General features: G+C 41.0%; 1 protein-coding gene across 4 annotated transcripts; it reads left to right on the top strand.

Moving 5' to 3' along the window:
* The first annotated feature begins 14841 nt into the window (after positions 1-14841).
* sp4 (sp4 transcription factor) lies at positions 14842-26325 on the top strand. 4 transcript variants are annotated; one of them, XM_044170982.1, is made up of 8 exons: positions 14842-16357; positions 17433-18317; positions 18610-18677; positions 19637-19987; positions 20089-21295; positions 21688-21886; positions 23096-23295; positions 23918-26325. In XM_044170982.1, exons 2-8 carry the CDS (start codon positions 18311-18313, stop codon positions 24184-24186), a joined length of 2301 nt encoding a protein of 766 aa, XP_044026917.1. In that variant the 5' UTR covers positions 14842-16357; positions 17433-18310; the 3' UTR covers positions 24187-26325. The 4 variants fall into 4 exon arrangements, with proteins under 4 accessions (XP_044026917.1, XP_044026920.1, XP_044026918.1 ...); XM_044170985.1 differs by lacking the exon at positions 17433-18317 and having other exon boundaries at positions 14846-16357; XM_044170983.1 differs by lacking the exon at positions 14842-16357 and having other exon boundaries at positions 16364-18317; positions 23102-23295.
* The last annotated feature ends 721 nt before the right edge of the window (positions 26326-27046 follow it).

Here is a 27046-nt window from a genome sequence, read left to right as displayed (position 1 = left end):
CTTTATATCTGCCATGCAGTTTGCCAGTCAGCCAGAAAACGTTAAACCACTTTCACTCAACTTAAGTGCTTCTGTAGTTACTGCTCTCTGCTTTTGTAGGGCAGCGCTGTCCACTATAGTTATTACCCTATCTGTACATTTGAGTTTGGAGATTTTGAAAAGATTTTTAAGTCAGTTATGAGAATACCTTATGACAAAATCACATTAAAATGTGGTCTATTATGAATCTATTTGTGTGTCATTTTGGAAGGCCCCGCAGTGGACAAAATCACAGGGTCCCACGCTGCTGGCCCCTGCTTTCCCCCGCAGCCTGAGGCATGGCCGTATGCACAGGTGGAGTTTACAGTAGGCCATCTTGCCATCCTCACGAGCCACCCAAACAGCTGTCCCTCTTTTAGATGCATTCTTTTCCCACACTGAAAGTGTGTGTGTGTGTGTGTGTGTGTGTTTGTATGTGCTTTAAAGGCCCCCAATGAAACCCTGTCTGAGCCCCAACCTGTTCCTTTAGCAATGATAATGACCACATTATCACGCGCCATCGAACGTTCACAAAAAAAGATTGTCGTGTGCTTTCCAATCGCTTTGTGGGCACTGAGACAGAAAAAGCAGAGAGAAAAGAGTGAAATAAAGATCTGGCACTTCTCAGGGAGAGGGATGGGTGAAGTATTTTATTTCTCCTTGGTGTTTTCCTCAACTCCTCTTTTGTTGGTGGAGTATAGTCACAGTGATCCAGAGGGCAGGGCAGCCATCTTGGTCAGCTGCCCTGCTGAGACAATTAGCAGGAAAATCAGTGAGTCAAAAGACAAGCTGCTAAACATGACACAAAAAATATTCCTCACAACCAGGGGGTTAGCCAATCAATTTGTGTAATAGAAAGAAATAAAAGCGAAGAGGTTCCAGATTCTGCGCAATCCTGTGGTGCATTTGTGACAATGATGTAGCTGCTTGGTGTGAGGATTCATGCTTCCGCTTATTAGTTTGACACTGCTCAAACTTCAAAAGTGACTGTTTTCATGTGCTCTGAAACTGACCGAAATATCCCCTCTGTCTGTCGTGGCCTTCTCATTTCTCTTTTCCATCTTTATTCTGTTGTTAAATGAATATTGTGAGGCCTCTGCTCTTTCCCTTTCTTGTTTGTGATTGCCTGAAATTTTGGTGATCTAAGAATGCAAATTGATACTCCACTCAAAAACCTGTGTTATCAGTATGAATCAATACTTCAATTCTGAGAAGTTTTCACGCTATAGTCAGAAGTAACCAAACATTGTCAAATCTCTTCTGCAGAATAGTCCACTTCTCCATTGGCCTCCATGCTAAAATATGGCCATTGAAATCACAATCAGTGGTGCATGATAGAGCTTCACAGAAGTGGTGTATCATACTGACCTTTGCTGTAAGGTCTTTAATAACAATAGAACAATCACATTATAACAGTTCAATCTGATACTGACAGAAATGAAATAGTTTTCTTCAGAAAATAGCTCATATTTACATTTTACAATCACAATTTGACCTTTAGATCAATTTTCTTTGAAGAGTGAGCTAAAATATTATCATGTTCATTCTGTATCTTTGCAGAGGGACAGATATATGTGTTTTCCAAACGTCAAAATATGGTATGTTGCCTCATTGTCCAAATGTTTATTTCACATTTGTATGTGCTGTGTTTTAACATGCTGCATGTTTCTATTGTAGTGTATGTGATCTGTTTTTAGGAATGGCAGAGAGAAGTCCATGACAAATTTCCCGTAGAGACAATATTGTGAATGATAAACTGAAATGAAATTAACTGAACGTAATTTAATAGCATCAAGTTATCAAAATAAATAGTTATATTTTCTTCTCATATATAGTAACAGTTTTAACCTACTTTTGAAGACTGACACAAAACTTTAGAAATCACAAAATATATCGCGAGTATAAAGTGTGGAGGTTTTTGTGTGTGTGAGTGTGTTTTTTCAAAAGGGGTGTTATAATGTTTGGATGGTTGTGATATCTCATGAAACTACCCATCTTTTTATTTACCACTACATCTCTTGCCACAGAGGAGTATCTCTGACAGACTCACCTGAATTTGTCTTTTAATGCCCTTTAAACTCAGTCCCTTAAACAAATTGAGAGTAAAAAAGTCATCCAGGTGAGCCGTGTGCCAGGATGTGCCTGGAGCAGCTGCTCCTTGGCTTCCTGTAATTACTGCATGGAGAGGGCACGTCCGCCGTCTGTCAGCACGGGGCTGATGGACGACTGTGGCAGCAGAGCAGGGAAAACGTGTTCGGGTTGCTGGGATTAAAACTTTCACATAAGCGATTTACAACATCCCCTTTCATCTGCACTTACAATAAAGGATCAATAAGTCCTGGGACCCCTCTTTTTCTCATTCAAACACACCCACACATAAACTCTCTCCATTTCTTTGGTTGTGGCATGCGAATACATATTTTTCAGCCAAGAGCTGTTTCGTCAATCTCTCCCAAAATCTATAGAAGTTTATCTCATTTTTGTGTGTGTGTGTGTGTGTGTGTGTCTCCCACATGCGAGGGTCAGAAAGGTCATCTCTCATTAGTCTATCTATGCTCCAGATTGAGGGAATCCTGGCCAATGTAATTACACTATTGAAGTGCTTCATTCACATTCATGTATACAGCACATCTACATACACCAGTAGACACATTCTTTCATGAAATGAGGTGAAAAGAGGTGGTGGAGGAGGATGGATTCATGGGTGAGGAGAGGAGAGGTCTCTGCTGTGTGTTTGTTAAGCACAAGTTTGGGCTGAAGGTGAATTGAAATTGCACTTTATGAGTAGCATCTCTCTTTTTGTTCCACACACACACACACACACACACACACACACACACACACACACTTAGGTTAGGGTTAATGGATGCCTGGGGTTTGTTAAGTCATACATCACAGAGGTCATTTAACCTGCCAACACATCTGCTGTCTCTGCCCTCAGAAGGAGAGGAAGAGGTGGAGAGAGAAGAAAGATTTATAAAGGCGAGGGGGTGAATTATGAAGGGTGAGAGAGAATGAGACTGTGATTAGTAACTGGAGTGGATGAAAAGCTCTCATTCGGTCTCTCACACACACACACACACACACACACACACACACACACACACTCATGCTGCAAAGTGGCATCTTTTTAACAAGCGTCTTCGCCGAAGCTGCTTGCGTTATGAGTTTCTCTGCTCCTCCATCAACTTTTGTCTTGTCTCTGTTAACTACTGACAGTAAAGTTGCTGATTTATGCCGAGCAGCCGTTCTGCGCGCCAACATATTAATGAGATGCGTCTGACGGAGGAGTCTTCATTGATTTCTTCAAATGCTGTTGACGTTTGTGAGACGTTTCAAACGGGGCGTGTGTGTGTTGATTGCAGATCAATAGCTTTTATCCACTCATGCTGCACCCTGTTGACTTTCCATAGTTGCCTTTTAGACAGCGTGTTATCTCCTCTTTTACTAAACCTGCAGTTGCCATGAGGTCTCCACCAGAATGAGGAATATTCTACTTTTATTCAAGAAATAGATGCTAGCAGAAAGAGAGAGTATGAATCAAGACTCTGGCTTTAAATCTTCCAAAGTTCAGAATAAAGTTCTGTATTTGAACACATCTAACAACAAGAATCTTTGTGTAAGGTGGTAAATGTGACATTACATCTATCTGTTTTGTATCTTTTGACATTAAAATATAAGAAAGTCTCGCTCGGTGCTGTATTAATCACCTGCTGTCACTGTGACGTCCGTTCTGTCACTTGCTATAATTATTCAGTCAGTCACTTAGCCTTCATTAATATCTGCTCTGGTTGACATAGCCGACATTTTCATGGCAACAGACCTGCATGACAACGAAAAGACATTTAAAGGCCACATTAGAGTTTTAATTCTTTTTTGGTCATTTAATACAAATCACATATATGTTACATGACAGCTAACCAATTTTGTTGCTTTGTTTAAGAAATCGAAATGTATTTTTTTACCATTCCACACAGGCACTGTTTCTGTTATTTCTGTATAATGCAGCGCAGTCTTTTCAAATCAGTCTGCACTTAAACTGCATCACCATGCAATTATCATGTAACATTGACAAAAATTAATGCAGACTTGATGTGAAGTGTGACAGGTTACACAACTCAAGTTTCTGCTGAGTTTTTATACCCAACAGAGAGGAATGAAAACCAATGATTACATGACAGTAAGTGAAGTGCATCCGAAATTCAAACGGTACACCAAGCATTTCAAAATATTCCACAAGAACATACACATGATTTGTAGTTTGGTGTTTTTACTCTTCTTAAGTCCGTATTTTATGTCTGTTGCCTTATTATAATTTTTTTTAAATTGGAAATCACTTGTGATGTTCTGCAAACACACAGGCATGTTCCTTTACAGCTCATTATGTGATATATAAAGATGTCTTAAGTGACTTCCTCGAGTGTTGTCGTTACCATCAGGATGCCAGGCAACCAGCAGAAACTCCAAGAAGTCACTGCTCTCGAAATAGTCCCACACCTAACTTCCAGTAAAACCACAATTGTTGTTTTTACACTTTTTTTTTACGGATTAAACAAAGGAGATATATAGAGCCAGGCTAGCTATTTCCCCCAGCTTTCAGTCTTTATGCTAAGTTAAGTTAACGGGCATCTGGCTGTAGCCTTATATCTAACAGGCAATCATGAGAGTGGTATCGATCTTCTCATCTAACTCTTGGCAAGAAAGTGAATTTTCAAAACTGTCAAACTATTGCAACATTTATATTGTGGTACATTTTAGAAGGTAATTTTCCAAAGTTATCCATGAGAAAAATGACAATAAATGATAGATACTGAATGGTTATAAAATGAGGTAACTATTATTTCAGAATTTATTTGTCAGAATGAACATCCCACTTTAGAAGTGAACTTTTCAGTTCTTTGTTTTATTTAGAAAAAATTGGGTCTTCTTTGAACCTAAATGAGTTCTCATACATAGACGAAACAGAGGAACCAGTAGCACTTTTTTATGTAGCATGTAGTGACTGTTGTAGGGGTTAACATGATAAATAGGAGCGGATGTGGCATTTAAAGTCTGTTATTATGGTCTATTTGCCACAGCTGGCACTGACTCACAAATTCAGACACATCCAACACACACAAAGACACACACACACATCACCATTTCTGAATTACACACTCCAATAGCGCCGTGTTTCGCACACCAGGGAGGAAGGGTGATGAGAGGGAGAGAAGAAGATGATGAAGACATAAGAACAGAAAGGCTGGTGATTCTACACGTCACACATGTTTTGATTCCTCTGATCTCTTTTAAAGTTTTTGTAAGATTTTTTTTCCTCGACTGAAGCTGGTGATGTCAACCAGTGAAGAGCACTCAGATAAACCTCGCCACGCTCACTCTCACGTACACAAACTTGCTCTCACTCTTTCTTTGATTAAATCCCCACACACACACACACACACACACACACCAGGAGATTAATTTACTCTTGTTCATTTTTCAAGTTCTGCGTCTTCTCTGTGTTTAATGTATTATCAAATGTGTGTGTGCGTGTCCATTGATTGATGTGTAGAAGCCCAGGAGCATAATCATACACTTCCAGACGTCATTTTTCACTTTCAGTCTTGATGGATGGACTTGATGCATCTGATCACTGCTACCTCAGCGTGGGGGGTCTAGGTCATCTTCGAGGTGCGTGTGTGTGTGTATCTGTGTCTGTGTGCTTATGTGTCTCATTGGCCAGCAGTCTATCTGTCTGTCTGAGGCAAGTAGTGATTGAGTAGACTTCCCCATTCCCACCAGAGGGTCTGTTGGTGGGGTCTCTTCTCCCTTCACTCCCCACAAGGACAACCAGCCATGGCAGCCAACTGTGTGTGGATTTAAGTGTGTATTTGTGTGTCTAAGGGTGAATTTTAAAGGGAAATTCCACTATTTGTCAGCCAGGGTTTTATTCTCATATTTTTGTTTATTATGACTATTGGTCACGATAACGTTTTACTCACCCCCTCTGTTGTAGAGGTTTGGAACATGTAGCTTCCGGCAAGAGCGGTGAAGATGACTTGCAAGCCTTGTAAAGTTTTCCAGAAAACTTTGTTGCAACAGATATCATTCCAAACATTTGTCTTTTAGTCCACCTGAAAGTAAACAGAGAAAGTAGACCCCTGGAAATCCCTGTAGCTGTTGTTTTAACTCTTCAGCTGACAGTTCAACTACTTCTAAGCTCTTACACAATTACTAACATATCCACCACTGATAAACATCAGCTCTTTTAAGTGCACACACAATTACCTCCAGCGCTTTCACTTCAACTACAATCTCAACTACTTTCATAGCTTACACGTCAACTGACAGTTCAACTGCTTTCAACACTTACACATCAACTGACTTTTCAAATAACAGTTCAAGTCTTAGCACTTTCGCTTCAACTGAAATTTCAGTGATTAACCCATAACTGGCATATCAACAATTTCATTGCTAACACTTCCAAATCCTTTCAGTGCTTATGCTTCGATTGACATCACTTCAACTCTTAAGTGTATTGAAGTGCTTCAACATCAACTGACATATATGCAGTATATACTATGTATACATATATATATACATAGTATTGTAGTTTTTTTAAAGTTACATCTGTTCTTGTACTTCTGCTGCTGTGACACTTCAATTTCCTGTGTGGTATCAATAAAGTTTGTCTTGTCTTATACAACACATCACCAGCAAATAATTACAATTTTAAAAGATTTTAACCTGTTGACATGATTTCAAAAGCTCGAAAGAATCATAATTTTTAGACATTTGAGAAGGTTTAAATGTTGCCAGTGCAATATTTCAGTGGAAAAGAGCCCAGATAAATTTCCCTCAGAAAATGTAGCTTTTTCTACTTAACTACGAGTACTTACTTTTTTATGTGTGGTCTGTGAATAGGGTTACCATGACTTATTCTATGTGAACCAAAGCACTTTTTAGCACAAACCCATGCAATAACACCCAGCCATGCACATGCATATGCATGCAGATAGATACATACAACCTCTCTCACACACACACACACACACACACACACACACACACACACACACACACACACACACACACACACACACACACACACACACACACACACACACACACACACACACACACACACACACACACACAATTCATGCTATGTTCCTGGTTAACTAGTGCTCCTCCCACTCATTGCGTTTCACCTCGCCACAATGCCTGCCATAAAATTTGGGGGCTGAGGGAGCAGAAGAAGAGAGGGGGTTAAGAAAAGCACTGAGAGATGGCTTGATGTTAAATTGACTGGAAAAAAGCTGCTTGCTTTTTCATGTTAATTGGCGTGCAACAAATTGTTAATTTATTCCACAAAGAAATGCAAAACACCCCCCAGATTTGGCCGAAAATGCATGCACTTTAAAAGGTTGAGCTTAAATCGAACATATCACCTTTGCAATCACCTTTGCATGTGACAATCACATATTTACACTCTCACCATCTTTGCACAAACGCACACAAATCCTGCTTTACATGGTCATCAATCAGGGTAGGGTGGATGGAGGCGCGAAAGAGATTAGAGAAAAGAACACAGGTCAATACACATCCTCTCTTTTAGTCTCTTTCTTGCGCTCACTCTCTCTCTCTCAAACACACACACACACACACACACACACACACACACACACTCTTACACACATTCCTACACAGTTTCTCGGACCAGGTTCAGGTGGTTTGGGGGTGATTTCATGGTTCTGTTTTATTGATGGTTCCCGTCAAACATGAAACGCTTCTTTTCCCACCTAACCACACACACATGCACTGCCTCTGGGCTGTCATTCAGGACATACACAGACAGCCAGAAACAAGGGGTTGGCGTCAGCTCTACCAGGCCCTCAAGTCATGTCAGGTCCTGCACTGAACTACACACATACACTTCTACACACTTATCTTGGATCTTTATGGTGTGCTGCACCCTCCACTTAGCACTGCCGTAAAGGTCTTCCTGAACTCATACAAGAGTACCATCTTCAAAGAGGTTCATGCTCGCACACACAAACACACACTGAAGAGCAGCACAGACTTCTAAGCGGACTTAATCATTTCACATTTAGCTTCAAAGAGACTGTTTAAACACATGCTTGCTCACTGTCTGAAAGCACAGCATGGGCCCCGTCCTCTTTAATGGTCTTTCAATTCAGCTTAATTCTGCGTCTTTGAGTTCAGCTGCATTTGGGCTGTGAAATTATAACGGTGAAACAACTGAGATAATGGAGAGCACATTTCCTTTTCAATGCATTTCTCAATAACTTGTGTGCACACCCACCACTCATAAACAAAGAGGGAAGGTTTCAGTGTCTTGAACTATAAAAATCATCTTGTTATTCTTGCAGAATACAGCCAACTAATGGAAATTTGTTTTTGCAACCTCTAATTTGAATAATTTCAAAGCGTAAATAAGTATTTTACTGCCTTGTTTGCCAACAGCAGAACCAATCATTATACATCATTTCAAATACATTTAAAACTTGAGATTAACACGTGATTTATGGAGTCACAGTTCGACTCAGAGTTCAGTCTCAGTTCAAGGTTTTGCTCCTCCCATCTCTCCCATAATGATGTTACATCTTAGAGCATCTCATCTCCTGTCCTCAGGAGCTCTTTGTTGTGACCTTTGAACCTCTGGAGGCTGACCGCAGGTTGACTTCCCCTCTCTTGGTGCATGTGTAATGTCTCCAATGTCATCTATGTGAAGGATAGAAGAGGTAAGGTACCTATCCTATAAACACACAGATGTGCAACATGCATGAGCACATGTACACAGCGGCACAGATGAATAGAGACAGGCTCACGTTAGTCTGAGAGCATATAGTAAATACCCGCAGTTGTCGCCAACATACACATTCTGCACATTCTGGTCACTGGGACTCTTTGAAGGCGTCTTCTGAGCCGCAGGACTTGTAATTACATTCAGCTCTTGACCTCACTGTTGGAACAAAGAGTTGTAGACAGAGCAGCAGAGTAAACAGTTTTTTAGTATTTGAAGTACTTTGAGTAGTGTTTCCACACACACTAGTGAAAATTAGCAGCTGAATACGTAATTGACCTATGTATGTCATTCAAAGACATTATCTGTTGGTAGTCAATATTTCACAATCACTCATAACTAACTGTATAAGTCAACGATAAAAGAGTTGCTGCAGTGCTGAGTCTTAGTGTCATAACTGTACCTTGAATGCAAAAAATGTGAATTGATTTAAGCATGGATGGCAGGGCTACAACTATATTTTTATTACTGATGAATCTACCAAAAAAAGTCTTGATTGATTTAGGGTTTGGTCCATAAAATGTCAGAAAATACTGAAAGATCACAATTTTCTCAAACCCATATCTTTATTGGATAACGCTTTAGATCACGGCCTGCAACGCACAGCGTAATTCTTCCTAATTTACAGTATATTTTTTGTTGCGACGGTGTACCAGTACAGTACGTACCAATACATACTGTACATGTAGGTACAAGGGAACAAGATGTGAAGGGGGTAACAATGTGGAAACACAAAAAGAATTTAGACTGTAGGTTTGTTTTTTTTAACTAACAGGTACCTATTCTGTTATTTCGGGGAACTGTATGTCCATTACTACCATTATACTTGACATAATTGTGCAATATTCTGTGTTAATACAGCTGTGCAATATACTCTTTTCAGTTTAAAATTCCCTATTTATTGATATTTATTCATACCTCTATTACTGCTGTGCAATATCCTCCGTCTCATTATAATCTTAATAAGCTACACTTAACAGTTCACTATTACTTTATACCGTATTATTATCATCAACCGGTAAACCCACTTTGTACTTCACACTAATTTTAATTTTATACTTATACCCACTTGGTACTTTTTGCTTAGTACTTCTATTCCTGTGTGACGTGATAGTGAGCTGCTGTAACAACAGTTTCTCCTCGCGGATCAATAAAGTATTTCTGATTCTGTTACTGAGCAACAAAACTAGAAGTTTGGGGAAATATGGGGTATTGAGTTCTGTAGCACTTTATAATCTGCTTTGATTTATTTCAAAATCTTCATACAGGAGGGTACAGACAATAATAAAATGAGGATAGGCTAACTACATAGTTCCTAAATAACTAGTACAGCAGTACTACTACTACTAACTGCAGTACAATTGTGTTTTTACTTTGGAACAAACAGAGGTCTCTGGAAAAGTGTATTGTCAGGAACAAACTGGAGGCCTATAGCCTATAAGTTACTGTATATGATACAACATTGTACAGGGGACTTGAGAAGCCTGAGGTAGTTCAGGTTTATGTGGATTGACACTGTTGTTACATAGAGTGCTGTTCATTGTTGTTATGGAAGACCAAGCAGACCGAATGCCAAAACATCTCTATAGCATCCCTTAATAACAGCTCCATGGAAGACAGTCCTAGCTGCCACACACTTGTGACCTGTGTGCAGCTTTCAAGGACATGCTCATATTAGAATGGGTACCTGGTAGTTAAAAATACTTACAGTGTAAGTTCTCTTTAAATTCTCCCCAAACGCCAGATTGTCGCTCAGCAGGTCATACTGTACCTAGTAATAACATAATAGGTACCCAGTAGTTAAAAAATACTTACAGTATAAATTCTTTTTAAGTTCCCACATGATTATCGCCGTATTCACTAGCGTCACATCTTGTTCCCTTGTACCTACATGTATATATATCGGTACATACTGTACTGATACAGTGACACTGTAAATTGAGAGGAATTACACTGTATGTTGTGGGCCGTAAGCTAAAGTACCACCTTAAATTGCGTGTTTAGTGCAACCAATAGATTAAAACTCAAAGATATTGAGTATAGATTAATCAACTACTCGTTTCAGCTTTAATGGATTGCAGCTTTAAGGGACGTTATACAGTACATGTTCAGAGGTAAGGGTTCGGTTCAAATGGCAAAAACAGATGAAGTACACTTATTGATGAATTTCAAATGACGTGATATTGAAAAGCCATATTGTTGCCCTATAAAAATGTTAACTTGACAGCTCCAAGTTGGTTTTCTTCTCGTGTTGTAAAAATGTTAATATTTTATAATTTCATCAAATGCAGAAATAAAAAGCAACTGAGCACAAGCCTGTGTTTTCCTGTTTATGATGAGCTCCATCTATCATATCTCTATTTGGATTTCCTGTTGTCCATTTACAAGTGCAGCATTTCTTAGTTTTTCTAATTTAAAAAAGGCCCAATAACTCTATACCCTTTAGAACTCTTTAGAAACGTTATATTCATTTATATAAGGTTGTTAAAATTCAGGAAGGACTGACAAACTGAAATAGTTTTAGTTTAGTCACCATTTGTGCAAACTGTAATTTCCAATTAAAACTATCCTCCCCTGCAGAGACCTGGTTCACTCATTACCTCATTATCTCACTGCCCGACATAAAGTTAGTGACAGAAAAAGAACAAGGGGACATCTCATCTGAATACAATATACACATTGCACAATTCACAAAGGCGTGCCTTCAGTTTGTCAGAGAGATACTGCATGGATTTTGATTAGTTGAATAGGATCTTTTGAGTGTTCAAATCTAATAAGTTGTTGGAGCTAAAGTGAATGAACTGATCAAGACGGATGAAAAAAGGAGATTTCAGAGTATGGTCAGCCTCTGTGATGCGTTGCTATCCAGCCACTGATTGGCTATTTCTCTTGTCGCTACCATGACAACTGTGGTTAACATTCCACTCTGCACTCTGGTGTTCCGGGTAATTGCGAAAGAATTCCTTCAGAAACACTTCACTTCTGAGTTTGGATTGGCACGCCCCTCACAAACACACACACTCTGGACCACATATACTTATTTTCAAGCATTAAAGGATTATTATTCCAGACAATAAATCATATTTGACAAATGTTTTGGGCACTGAGAGAATCTGCCAAATTTGTATCTTGTTGACGCACCCATTTACACACACGCACACACACTAACTTGCAGAAAACATTGTTATTCACTTTTACAGACACACACACCTGTCAGCCTTATGAGAGAGTCTTGTAACATGTCCAACAGAGACATAACATTATGGAGGGTGTGACAACCAGCATCTGATGTCACAAAGTTTATAAATTATCCTTCGTGTCTGTGCTGTACAGATTGGATGAGCCAAAACACTCCCTCATTTCTACACAACACCCTCTTTAAATTGGTATGTGTTGTTGTTTAAAGGTGATGGTAGATTTGACTTGTTCTGGGGGAAGTGTAGATGCCAATCAATACTGTCAACAGGCAATAAATCAAAGAACTTACAACTTTCATCAGTGACACTCAAAATGTGTTTAATATTGATTTTAGCAGAATAGGTATGTATTAGCTAGGTACAAATTGAAATATTTTTTTCTTTTGAGTACTTTGCCATGTGTTGGGAGCCGACAAGTGGTTCCAAGATAAATCTGAGGTGTCAAAAGATGATTAAAGGAATAAAGAATATATATATATATATATATATATATATATATATATATATATATATGGTCACACTATTTTTTCCAGATTTTTCTCTAATAGTTGCTTTTTTCTTGTGAATTAATTGGATACTTTCACCTCAGGCCTCTAAAAATCAGAGTCACTATAGATTCCAAGTAATATATTTACTAGTTCAAGACACAGACACCTTCCCTATTTGTTTATGAGGGCAGGTAGAAATACAAGTTAATGAGAAATGCCTTGAAAACAAAATGTGCTCGCAAATAAATGTGGTTTTGTTTCAAGGGGTCACGAGCCAGAAAGGCTGGAAACTGCTCTGTTAGAATTATCACTCTCTGGCAAAAACAAGCAATACACTCTGTGAAACCCTACTGTAGCATGTGTGCTAAAAAAAAATCCAGCCAGAGAGAAAAAACATCACCTTGACAAAGGTGTTTCTCATTGTGGGTTAGACACATAACCCACCCACACACTAAACTGGCACCATGCCCACTGAGATACACCGGTTGTTTTCCACTTAATCCAGACACCAGGAAGCATCAATCATTCAACTATCATTAAAGTGAGACGCTGCCAACTTTCACAGAGCTTCATGCAAGTCCAGTTCAGTGGTATAAATAAAGTGTAGGAATAAAAAAAAGATCTGTTATCACGCCAGGATACATCTCCCCCAGGTTACTGTGTTCATACTTCATAGATTAAAAGTGGAGAAATAATTTAAATCTATAGCTACAGTTTCTCAATCATCCTTAAATTGTGTGTGTGTGTGTGTGTGTGTGTGTGTGTGCATCTGCTGTAGTGTAATACCAGCAGCAAGTTATGATGAGCCATAGCAACGCAGTGACATCACCTGTTCTCATTCACATTTACTGGCACTAAAGGATGAGTACAGAATGACTATCTACTGTATCTATCTATCAATCAATCAATCAATCAATCTATAATCACAGCTTGAAGCTTGTTGAAAGTTATGTCTGTTATCACACACACACACACACACACACACACACAAAGATGGTTTGAACAACAGAGGCATCTGCCAAAGCATTAACTCATGTTAGAAGTCATAAATCTCTGTGTCTTTACAACCTAACCTTTAGGAAAGGGAGACATCCTGACGCCGGGGCCGCGTGTGACAAATGCACACCTACGCATATTTGTGTACGTGTGTGTGTGTGTGTGTGTGTGTGTGTGTGTGTGTGTGTGTGTGTGTGTGTGTGTGTGTGCCGAAAGCTTAGGGATACCACGCAAAAAAACATAACTGCACGCAAGCATGCACCGACTCACACATGCCAGCAAGCTCATGCGTAGATGCACCATTTCAACCAGACATTCTTGTGCGCACACACACGCCCTCGTGTTTTGTATTCATGAGACATCTGGAAGTGAGATGGACAATGCAATCACCTCCAAGCTACATATCAAATCCATCAGAGCTGTTGGAAATGATGCTCTGTCACTTGGAGGGGCGGCACTGTGTCTGAAGTGCAATGTTGATGTCTGGACAATTACTCTGATATCTGTTTTTCTTTGATTTGGGCCGACAAGTTTATTAATAAAAAATTAAAAAATGACTGGGTACAAAACAAATTCCAACTTTGATCAATCTTCATGTCAAGATTATAGAACATGAAAAAATACTTGCATCAGCTTATTTGCATGTTCAGTTTGAAATGTGCTCTCATATTTTTCTCCAGCTATATTTCAGCTGATCCTGGGCACTTAACGCATCAGGATGACACTTAACTTTCAGTCAAATCCAAGGCATTTTGCTCTTCTCTCAGTTGGAGTTTGCATGTAAGAGATACAAACTGCCAGAACTGAGAGTGCAAAGCTTTAAAGACAGCAAGTAAACCCTACCTTCTTGCTATAATCTAGTCACACATTTTTTCTTGTGGGCTCAAAGCATCTAAAATGCTCACGTCTGGCTTCATTTGGTCTCTCTTCATTTGTCCTTGCACATTCTTAAAGCTTGGCTTGCAGATTTGTTTCCACACTATGTCAAGTTGTAGTTGTTGTTTTGTGCTAGCTCAATAGATTTGTCATTCATTTACAGTATTTCCAAACACAATGGGGTGCATTGATGTCAAAAGAAATATATGCTGTATATGTATATTTCTGCTTTTATGAACATGAAGGAGCTATGAACTTAGTCTTCTAAGGTCATTGCAATGTTAGGCTAATTAAAAACCACACATACTATATGACTTTCAATGAAAGAAAAAAGAGGAAAGCTATTTGGTTTATCAGTTATCCAGAGAAGCAGCTTAAACAGAGTTCATTTAAATATTATTTTATTTCGAAAAGTGCAGACAGGTCAGTAGGGAAATTGACTACAAGTACATTCACTCAAGTACATAGGTACACTTTTTAGGTACTTTTACTTTACTTGAGTATTTTCATTTAAAGCTACTTCATACTTGACTACATTTCAGAGGGAAAAATTGACACTAATAGTTAGTTTACAACTTAAGACGTAACATACAAAACCTAAGACCAGCTTATAAAATATGATGCATTGTTATAGATGTAACTACTTCAGTGTGTATAGTACTACAGTATATATATATAGTAGTAACATTACTATGCTGCTTACATATTAATGCATTAGTAATATCAACCCAATAATATGAGTATTTTTACATTGTGGTATTTCTACTTTTACATAATTAAAGATCTGAATACTTCCTATACCACTGAGGTTGCAGGTGTGAGTGTACAGTCTATGAAACCCCATCTGGTAGGCTATATGGCGCTATCTAGTGGCAGCAGTTGGAAAACACGTATTACAAACACTACAATGTGTTGTACAAATACACTCTCACTTTCTTCACATTGTGGGAATATTCATTTGTTGGCTATTTATATTTCAGATTTTGCTGATCCTAAATTGATCTTACATTTGAAGAGCCCCTCAAGGACCTTTGTTATCAGTATGATCACTAAAGGTTAAATGTAACTTTATAGAGGATTAATGCTGTTGTGAATACATTCCTCACTACAAACATACACTCTTATAGCACTGAAAACTGGAAATGAGCTTTCTCATGTGCGGTATTAGTTATCTATAACAGATTATAGCCTTCTCTCTACCACACCCCCTTCCATCACCACCACCACCATAGATGCTCTCACATACGGACAACAACCCTTCTTCAGACCAGACCCCGTTGCCTAGCAACGCCCTGCCAAGTGGCCCAGGGGCGGGAACAAGGCACTTGGCTTCCGCAGTAATTACAGTGCGTGTGTGCGTGTGTGTATAGTTTAACTGTGAGAACATGCTTACAGTAGGCCTACTAGCAGTCTCATGACCAAAAAGAAACCACACGAGTAGAGTAGTAGCCATGTTCAGTACAATTATTTCTCTTCAGGCCTCTGAAAGGTCAGATTTTAAACTCATTAAGTCTCGATAAGAAATGTCTCAGCATGATAACACACATCAGTAAAGCCACATGAAAAATCTATACATGTTCTATTATATCATTTGTGTATCAAGTTCCATGTTGGATATTACAAAGCCTCAACATGTTGAAATCATAAATTGGGTACTCCATTTTACAATTTTCACGTATTTTAAAGTATCAGAAAATTCTTAAAAGTCTTTATCAGTAATGAACAACTTTAAATATCATCCTGACCTAGCGTTAATGTGACTGGGTGCATCATAGTGATAAAGAGTATTGCTTTGGCCAACAGCCTGTAAGCCTAAATATTTCCCTTGTGTGCCAGGGGCATATCCTCAGTTGGCTGCCCGCTAATGATGTTTTCTGCTCGGTGAACCAGGGCTGTGACTCCACTTGGCTACAGTCACTCCTCGCTCAGGGAGGGTTTCTCTGAAGGAGAGGACAAACTGGGCACCAGAAAGCCAGGTACCATACAGGCCTACTATGTCCACATGTAGCTCTGTTTGCCGAGATGAATCTAACACATGATTTCCCTTTGGGAGATTGAAGGAGGTTTCGGTGCATGGGTGGGAGGCAAAACTTCTGTTCCAGACTGGTACAGAAACAAGAAACTTCTCTGTGTGGTCGCTGCTACTGCAACAAATGACTTATCAGTTATGTTCTCTGCTGCTCATCTCCTGCTAAATACCCATGATGCAGCCCTTGGCCTGAATCCTCTCCAAATGCATTTATTGAACAGTAGTAGCAAAGCTTATATAGTCAAATATTATTGTGAGAAGGCTACTTTTTATATTTCATACACATCAACTAGATCTGAATTCTAGATAAAGAGGCTGGATAACTTGTATTATACTAATATTAGCAGAATAAAAGTCATCTGTGAAGAATGAAACAGGTCGATATGTTAAGAACAATTGAAGGACTGCAACTAATGATTATTTTCACTGTCGATTAACCTGTTAATTATTTTTTCCCCATTAATCATTTAGATTATAAAATGTCAGAAAATAATGAAATTCACAATTTTACAAAGCCCAAGTTAATATTATTCAATGTCTTGTTTTGTCCAAACAAAAGTCCCAAACCCAAAAGGTATTTAGTTTAATATCACAGACAAAGAAAACCAGAAAATATTAATTTATTCACAATATTCACACTGGAACCAGTGAGGGTTATTTTCTGTTGATCAACTAATTGATACACTGACTACTACGTTAAGCTCTCATCCATATCTCAAAAACAGTTTTCCTGTTTTGATGTCTTCAATTTTCCCTTTTTTTTGCTGAACTAACAATCCAAAATCAAATGTTTAGTAGAGCAATTTGTTTCAACCCTATACCAGTGTACTGTAAAGTACTGTTTTCGAGCATATAAGCCTCAAAGTGGAATATGCACTACTAAGATATTAGGGGAAAATACAAAAAGTATTTCAGCATAGAGGCAACATTGTTACATTCTTTACAATTTACAAATTGCTTTCCATAGTAATTGAATGATACTTCTACTGCTTTCACTTCTTTCTGTTTTTTTTTCCCACCAGGACTGTCACCCTGTGACACCACAGTGCACAGGGGTGAAACACACACACACACACACACACGCCTCCCTTTCCCGTTCGCCCAACCCCCACAACACAGAAGTCACCGCCCTTCCCTCTCGCTCGCTCTCACACCAACATGACTATCAACACCGCCGTTCCAACCCGCCCGAAGCGGCGGAGCATCATGGGAGTTGTAGTCCCGGCAGCCCAATCCAGTTCGAGAAGGCGAGGCCTCACCAAAATACAACTCCCATCTCGACCCTCGCACGCCGAGCCCTGTCGTCCAATCTGAATATGTGGGAGGAGCACGTCCGCCCACAAAAGCCACAGCTATCTCCCCGTATCTCCCCCTTAAAAAATCAATTGTGCACGAAAAAAAGGGAATACGCATAAAATTCAAATACTGGTGACTGTTTGTTTTCGGTGCACAACGGACGGCGACGAGGCGTCCCCGCGTCGTGCGGCGAGAGAAACGGCAGCGACAGGCAGGAGCAGCGAAGAGGGTGTTGTCCTGATGCTTAAATGGAAGTGGGTGGGCCTCTACGGTCACACACTGCCAACTTCTCTGTGGATATCATTCTGACAAGCGCTAATTTGCTCGTTTATGGACTGGTTATCCGGTAAAAGAGACATACGACGGGGCTGCGAGGAGGCCGACGGGCCGGGGACGGTCACCGTGTTCTCCGTTATTTCCGTTATTTGGGGCCGCTTGATTGTGCCTGCGCTTGGCACCGCCCTTCCTGGCCGGTGGGTGGTTTCGTCAAACGGGCAGATCCGCTACGGCCCAGCGCCGAACATATAGGCCGTCCTCCGCCTCTGTACCCGGCCGGCCTTCTACCGTGAACTACACCCTCTCCCTATCGGTATATTAATGCGTTATGAGTGGTAGGTACCCTCCCCCCTCTCCGTCTCCACCCCCTCTCTCTCTCTCTCTGTCTGTCTGTCTGACAGATAGGAGGCTCCAAGCCCCTTTGATATTGATGATGAGGTTACTGGTTTCTTTTCTACCTTTATTGATCACCTTTGTTGTGCTATATCTGCATTATGATCAGATTTTATTTAGGCCACTTGGCTTCTACATGACTGTGCCTTATCCTGGGACTTTGTACTATTCAGAAATACTCATGTTATGATATTATAACTAGAGATAATCTCACATTTTACTCTCTTTTTACAGACTCGAAGAAGGAATCTGGAACTGAAGGAGGGAAAGCATCTAAAAAGGGGAAAAGTTCTGGATCACAGGTAAAAGAAGGACAATAAGAGTTTATTATAGTTCATTACTTTTGCCTTGCCTGTAGGCCAAAAACGTACTCCCTCCCTCCCAGCCAGCCAGACACCTCTGGGGGCGTTTCTCTGGTGAATTCCACTTCCTGTTTCTGTGCAGTCCTGCTGAGAGCCAGCCCAGAGCTTCTTGAATAGGCTTATATGGCTGTCACACTTCAACCACTGTACTTTTGAATTGTCTGTTTGAATTAAGGTCAAAATGATCTAATTCTGCATATGGATTTTATAGACCTGCTGCGTTGGTATGTGGCTGTATGAATGTGGAATTTCTATTTTTAGCTGCTTTTATAGGTTGTATGTATCTTGGAGATTAACTTCATTCAGACAGTTTATTCTTAAGTGCATATTTAGTTGTTATGTTTGACAAGCATTGATGCTATGTTATTCTACGCTATTGTATTTGTTGCAGAATCTAGGCTGTTTCCGTGCAGTGCTGAGGTGTATAGCATTAAAAATGTGCCTGCGACCTAGTTCCTTTGAAAGGGAGGAGAGAGAGAGAGAGAAAGCGGCATTTTCTTCCAGTGTTCTGAGAAAAGAGAAATGTGGTTCTCACACGCCCACCCACTCGCTTCCTGTAATACCGCCCACTTCCACTGACAGTTCTCGCTCTTTCACTCTCTCTCAGCTTTTTGTTTCTTTTTTCTGCACCATGTTTTCCCCACCCCTCACTCTTTTAGTCTTTCTCTTCGTTTCAAATTGTTCATTATGAGTGTGCATAATGATACCTGCTGCTTTGCCTTTTGGGTTACATGTTGTACTTTCTTGTTTGTAAATGAGCTTACTGTGTGTGTGTTTACATCTGTCTCGAACCCTGACTGGCTTGTCCTCCTTCCCTCGTCACTCTTGTTTAACCGTTTCTCTCTCTGCCCCTCCCTTCCATCCCCCCTCCGCCCTCTCTCCTACCCCGTCATCACCAGGATTCCTCTCAGCCCTCGCCGTTGGCTCTGCTAGCGGCCACCTGCAGTAAGATCGGAGGGCAGGGGGGAACGGAGGGGGCCCAGGCCCACGTGGGGGCCCAGCAGATCCAGGTCCAGGCTGGTCACATTCAGCTGCAGGCAGGTCAGCTCCAGGGTCAGATAGTGGTGGACACAGCTGGAGGTCAGGCCCTTGTGCCCCAGCAGCTGGAACTGGTCCCAGCTCAGTTCACAGGGAACGGCTGGCAGATCATTACAACAGCGCCTACTATGGCCAAAGAGAACACCAATCAGCCTGTTGCCGTGACGGTGGCCACCACCTTGGCTAATGACAGCTCACCTGGCGGACGCAAGGTGAAGGAGCTGGGGGGCGCAGTGGGTTTGAGCAAATGTTTTTTGTTGTCTGTCAATGTTTGTCCTCTTAACTATATCACTGTACCTTTTCTGTTGGGTAGGTGAAGTCAGTAGGTGGGACCAACAGCGTTGCAGCCAATCAGCAACAGCAACAGTTCCAGATCATCCAGGTTCAGAACCTGCCCAATGCCGGGGGCGGGGTCCAGTATCAGGTCATCCCACACCTGCAGACTGCAGATGGACAGCAGATCCATATCAGCCCAGCTCAGACAGCCTCCATCGGGGCTCTACCGGAGCAGGTCCAGCTCATCCAGACCCAGAGTCCAAGCCAGACCCAGGCTATCCTCCAGCCAGCCAACCAGCAGGCCATCCTGACAAGTACAGCCAATCAGACGGTCCCGCTGCAGATCCGCCCTGCGCAGTCTTTCCCACTACAGCTGCAGACTCTGCAGGGCTCCCAGACTCCTGTTATGACCACTGTACCCATAAACCTCGGTGGCATGACCCTGGCTTTGCCTGTGATAAATAATGTTGGAGGGGGCGGGGCTGTGCAGCTTATCCAATCAGCAGATGGCACATTCTCTGTTGCCAATGGCAACCAGCTGATGACAACAGCAGTGTCTGGGGCAACTGCTGCAACAACATCAACTGGCTCGACAGTGGCTGTAGCCGAAGGTGACAGCGTGTCTGATGGGACGCAAATGGTTTCTGTTGGATCAGAGGGTGGACCAGCTGACACCCAAGTGCAGAGCAGTGAGGCAGACTCTCAAATCCAGAACCAGGCCAACGGGCTGCAGAACCAGTCAGATACAGCAGGAACCATCCAGCAGGTGATCGTGGGCCAGGTGGGGCACCAGTTGGTGCAGCAGATCCAGTTGCAGCCCCAGGCTCAGAATCAAGGTCAGGCCCAGGGACAGCAGCAACCTCAGCACATTCAGACCCTCCAGCTGGCCCCAGGACAAACCCTGCAGCCCATCCAGGCCTTTCAGAACCCAGCCCAGGTCCTTATTCGTACCCCAACCCTGTCCCCCTCTGGGCAGATCACCTGGCAAACACTGCAGCTGCCCGGTGGAGTGTCCCTGCAGGGCGGCCTCGGGACAGCCATGCCGCAGCAGCTGACACTGGCCCCGGTGGCCGGTGGGACAACAGTGGGGAGTGGAGGGCTGGTCTCCCTGAGTGGAGCTCCTCTGACGCTGAGCGCAGCCCAGATCAACCCAGGGTCTGGGGTACAGACGGTCAGCATCGCAGGGCTGGGCACTGCAGGGGTTCAGATGCAGGGTGTTCCCCTCACCATTACTGGTCTACAGGGTAAGGGCGCACCAAGAGTAACTGTGTGAATGTGTAGTGACTAATCCATTACTGATCCATTCATTACCATAAACAAAATGAGGTTAAAGCAATGTGTTGGGCAGAGGAAGCATTTTTAGTTATTGAGAAAATATGAAGCTCTTATGACTTTTCTGTTCTGATCTCCAGTTGTGTGGTACACTACTTCATACATTTACCATTCAAAGTTGAACTATACCAGGATGTCCTGCTGGCTCAGTTAGATGCATTGGAAACTGTACTCAAGACTACTTTGGATCTTGCTTTTTCAGCTTTCTCTATTGTCATATTTTCTTCAGACTACCGCACAGACAATACAATGCTTGTTTTTGATTATAAGTTTACATATTTTGTCATTTTCAATCACCTCTCAGGTCAACCACAGGGTCAGGATGGGGTCAAAGTTCAGTCCTCTCCCGTGACGGTCACTGTTGGCAACGTAGCATCAGGCTCATCAATGAGTCCAGACCAGCTAGGCTCCGTACAGAGTTCTTCGGACCAGGAGGGACCGCCCAGCAAGAGGCTTCGCCGTGTCGCTTGCTCTTGTCCGAACTGCAGGGATGGAGAGGGAAGGTACGAACACATTCGAAACACAGAGCACCATGCATAGGTGCAGTAGGAAAAACTGGTGTTAAACATCATCATCATGTGGGGAAATCACTGGATTTGTCTATTTTTTAAAGGGACGTCTAGAGGGAAATCAAACTAAATATTTGCTTCAAATATACAGTATTTCTAGTTATTTGTCAGATTATTTGTACACACACACCATATTTTTTAAAAGCTGCACTAGGCAACAAGTCTAATGCAAAAACACAAATATAGTGCATTATACAGTAATTCACAAGGAAATTAGCTTTTGGACATCAAATTCTGACTGCGATTCTATAGCAGAGTTTTTTTACGTTTTCACCCCACCTACAGTTCTCACTGTTCTCACCACTAAAGTTAAAAAAACAGGGGAACAGAGGTTTGTCAGTCACATTTTTATGATTATTTCAAAATTACTAATGACTGTCATGGTGGGACAATTGGATGAACAGATGGTCAGAACACAGTGCAGCTTGTATCCTAAAGTGAGAGATCCGACCTCTCACCACCCAGCACTTCACATTGTAATGAGGAGCTGGCACCTAAAACATACACTGAGAATCTTCAGAGACAAGTCAAATGTATTGAGCTTTGCATAATCAGTGAATCCATGTTTTAAAACTCTGAATTCACAGAGAAGCCAACTTTATAAAAACAGCTTGTTTATTGTACATTTATTTTAGCACTGGGTGTGGAAATTACATCTGGGTAACAAAAAATAAAACCTCCTGGACACGGTGCAAACCAGCTGTGATCCCATTTGTTTTAAAGGTCCAGTATGTAACATTTAGGAAGAGCTATTGGCAGAAATGGAATATAATATTTATAAGTATGTTTTCATTAGTGTATAATAACCTGAAAATAAAAATTGTTGTGTTTTCGTTACCTTAGAATTAGCCATTTTTATCCACAGAGGTTGCCATGTTGCACTGCCATGTTTCTACAATTACCCAGAAAGGCCAAACCATTGTCTCTAGATAGGGCCGTTTGTGTTTTTCGCGGCCACCGTAGTTTCTACTACACACTTGGAAGGGTAGGGTGATGCGAGCGGTATTCAAATGGTTGCAAACTGCAATTTCACCACTAGATGCCACTAAATCCTACACACTGGACCTTTAAGTCCTGAAAGCTTTTACTAACACACACACACACACCCCTCCAGCTCACTCTTAACTGGAGTGTGTGTTGTAGGAACAGCGGGGACCCCACAAAGAAGAAGCAGCACATCTGCCACATGGAGGGCTGTGGGAAGGTATACGGCAAGACATCCCACCTGAGGGCCCATCTGCGCTGGCACACCGGCGAGAGGCCGTTTGTCTGTAACTGGATCTTTTGTGGCAAGAGGTTCACCAGGAGCGACGAGCTGCAGAGACACCGGAGAACGCACACAGGTAGGGAACACATACAGGGATGTAGACTGGTGATGTGGGTCACGTTGGTAGAGTTGGGGTTTGAGTCCAAACTAGGGCTGCAACTAAAGATTATTTTCTTCTTAGTCTATGAAATATCAAAAAATAGTTTCAAAAATGTAAAACTTCCCAGAGCCCCATGTCGTCTTTAACTGTTTTGTTCGACCAACATTCAAAAACCCAAAGATAATCAGTTTACAATGATACATGACAAGCAAAAGCAGCAAATCATCTCATCTGAGAGGCTGGAACTAGAAAATGTTGGGCATGTTTTCACAATTTTTGTGAAAATGATGAAATAGTTGCTGATTATTTTCAATCGACAAATTGTTTCAACTCTAATCCAAACTCCTTTCAAATCCCCTATTAAAAGTATTTAGGATTCTTATTTTCATAATTTACAACTTACCCACCACTTATACTTTGTTCAGATAATTGCATTTCTTGCCCAATGGCTATGCATGTATTTAGTTGTAATAATTAGCGAGGCCATTCTCTAACGGAGCTCCAAGAAGGCACCAACCAAAGCAGATTTTTTTGACAGAACGCTGGGGGTCCTTTCTTGATTCATTTTTCACAAATTTTTTGGTCTTCTCCCCTCTAGGAGAAAAGCGTTTTGAGTGTCCCGAGTGCTCCAAACGCTTCATGCGCAGTGACCACCTTTCCAAGCACATCAAGACCCACCAGAACAAGAAGGGTGGAGCTGCAGTGGCAATCATCACCACTGATGACATGGAGGAAGACGCCCCTGAAGGCCTTGGTGACTCCCCTCAGATTGTCGCTGTGGCGACCCTCTCGCGTGACTCTGACCCTGCTACACCCACCACCTCTAATCACCTGGAGGAGGAGGAGGAAGAGGAGGAATTTGAATAGGCAACTGACTCCTGTTTCTTTGTGGAAGGCTGACTTCCTGTTTTTTTGGGAGTCTTTGCAGAGACTGTAAGGGTGGCTTCATTTTCTTTTCTTTACTTTTAATTTGACATCATTTTAAAAATGTTGTTCTCTCGTGAAAAGGGACTCGAGACGGGATCATGCAATGAACAAAAACCGAAAAATATAAACATCACAATCTAAAAAAACTAACACATATAATAACAAAACTTTTGCCTAAACGTATGAAAGATTAGTTTGGCATTTATAAAATGAATCTATAATAATTCATGCCTGGTGGGGAAAGGAATATAAATAGTGTCTAGATTAGCACAAGACAGGGGGACCTGCTGAATTTAAAACCATTCAACATTGAGAGACATTTTCCTAATCGCAACAGAATCGAACTCTATGCACAAAGTTGTGTACCTGTCAGACAGTGCTGAGGGTCAATCATGGTACAGGACTGTTGCAGAGTAGTGATAGAGCAGGGGCAGTCTTGGGATGGTGTGTGTGTATATGTGACCTGTGTGAATGAGTGTGTGTTTGTATTCCCATGGTATCACGGAGAGGATCTACCTAATTTGAGTTTTATTCATGGTTCAGGTTTAGTCCTCAGATCAGATTCAGGTGTTGATTCCTTTGAAAACAGTCAATGGATAAACTGAAGAAGAGAGGGGATAATTCTAACAAAAAACAAAACAAAAAAAAAGAGTAGAAAAAAAGCACATATAAAAAGATTTATAAATAATGCATTCCTATTGAGGCGCAGTGGCCATTAGAAAAAAGGTTTCTATAGAAAAAACAATCTAGCTTTCTACAACTTTGTTTGTGTAGTGAAAGCAATACTATTATGACAATCCTAGTGAAACCATGTTTACATTGTCAGGGGAGGTTTTCTCTGTTAATAAAACAAACCAGTTCGCTCTAAGATTAGGGAAAACATCTGAAAGCAGTGCTGTAGTCGGAACAAAGCCAGTTATACTTTGGAGATACCACAGGGTGGCTTTAACATCACAGCTGCACAGTCTATCCAGTGTGAGTTTGTAATTTTTATATGATCGATTACCATCAGATGGTACCTGGTAGATGTAACGACAGTTTCGTCCGACAGCGGCACCGTCACTGATGTTGCTTTTTGCTTTCTGTGCTCTGGCGATGACCCCTCTCCACCTCTAACCCTGCTACGTGACCGATGTACCACAATTGCCTTAACACAAGCTGTTGTACAGAGGGAACTTCAGTTAGAGTTAGGTGGATGGAGAAAAGAGGGAGCTCCCCTGCATTATTAGGGGGTGACATGGAGAGCAGACCACAGCACAGGGTGGTAAAGTGAGACAAAGTGATAAGAGCTGTGGGTGGGAGTGGGTCGGGCTATTTAGCTGTGTGGATATTATGAGATGTTTTCTGGTGGTGTTGCTCTGTGTTAGTTCAGTGCGTACATTCTTTTTAAATTAAAATATCATTTTATTTTATAGAATTTATTAGTTGTTTTAAAAAGTCCCCTCCCAGTATGTTAACACACAGGACCCCCAGTGTGTATGGCTAATTTATTATTTATCCTTGATTTGTACTATTTGCCTTTTGCTGGACTTGTATTTGTGTGCGTTGATTCTGAGGTTGTGTACAGCATGTTTGAGTTTTTTTGCTGTAGTGCTGCTTCTCTCTTCTTTACTCTTTGTGCTTCTGTTTTCTTTTTCTATGTCTCTGACCATTGCTGTTCATTTCTTCTTCTCTTTGCGCCATAATGTGTTTTTGGAGAAAAATAAATAACAAAAGAAGAAGAAAGCAAAAAAGTTACTATTGTTTAAAGTTGAAAAGATTGATACCAAACAAATTTAGATGTTTTTGGTAATATTTTGTGTGACAACCAACTTTTTTTCTTTGATATTTTGTAGTGACATCTCATTTGTAAATCTTTTTCTAAAAGATGTTTGTTCGTCTCCATGACATTTGATAATGGGTTTTTTGCTAGGTTAGCCTCAAAGGCCCCAGGTTATTGATATTTTTAAAACTGGTTTGTACAAAGGTGTTATGTCAATAAAAATAAAAAAAATATAAAAAAGGACAACTTCAAGCAGAAAAGATGCTTTGCCTGCATAACACTTGACAATAAAGTGATTAAAAACGCTCTTAAATTCCCCTCTGATGCTCTGGTATTTGTGTGTATCAATCAGATGGAAACCAATAGAAAACACACATTACACACTTACATGGTACACTTTGACCTCAACACACACACACACACACACACACAGTTTCTATAAGCCCCCCCCATTACCGGGTCAGCTCTGTGTTGTCACAGCAGTATCTATGCTTCCTTCAGGAACAATTACGGTTCCCAGTAACTGTTTCTGCAGTTGATGGCCTCCAAATTGATGCTGCGAGGATCAAACCTGTGACCGTTCAGTTACAGGACAATCTGTTACTACTCAAAATGCACAACTGCTTTGGCTGATAGAGTTATTTTTGTTTCTGTGGACGGATAATGAGCCAATAGATGGTCTACTTCAGAAAAAACCCAAAGCATATCTCAGCCGCGATCAAAGTGTGACTTGTGAGAGTTCACCACCAGGTCACTCTGAATGTCGTTTACACGTTTACAAAAAGCATCACAGAGTAGGCAGCTCACGCATACCTGTGACATGTCACTCCTTTGAAGCACTTCAAAAAACACCTAAATCTACAACCTCTCTCTGCACCCTCGGGTGTTTTTGAAGGTAAAAAAGGAGTTTAATGTAATGAACTCTCAAAGTATCAGAAAAAAAAAGACAGATTTTTCATATTTTGACTCCATCATTTTTATCACTTTGGATGTTAAGTTATACACTGGGATAGATTTTGACCAAAAAATAAGGGCAAG

Source organism: Siniperca chuatsi, linkage group LG17 (assembly GCF_020085105.1).
Source record: "Siniperca chuatsi isolate FFG_IHB_CAS linkage group LG17, ASM2008510v1, whole genome shotgun sequence".
Lineage (NCBI taxonomy): Eukaryota > Metazoa > Chordata > Actinopteri > Centrarchiformes > Sinipercidae > Siniperca > Siniperca chuatsi.
Note: the sequence above shows the minus strand (reverse complement) of the source record. Positions and strands in the feature narration are given on the sequence as shown.

What these genes read in the sequence shown, in the direction of transcription:
- sp4 (XM_044170982.1), top strand. An exon ending in GCTCACCTGGCGGACGCAAG is followed by an intron (nt 19,988 to 20,088) that starts GTGAAGGAGCTG and finishes TCTGTTGGGTAG; the next exon opens with GTGAAGTCAGTAGGTGGGAC. An exon ending in ACACCGGAGAACGCACACAG is followed by an intron (nt 23,296 to 23,917) that starts GTAGGGAACACA and finishes TCTCCCCTCTAG; the next exon opens with GAGAAAAGCGTTTTGAGTGT.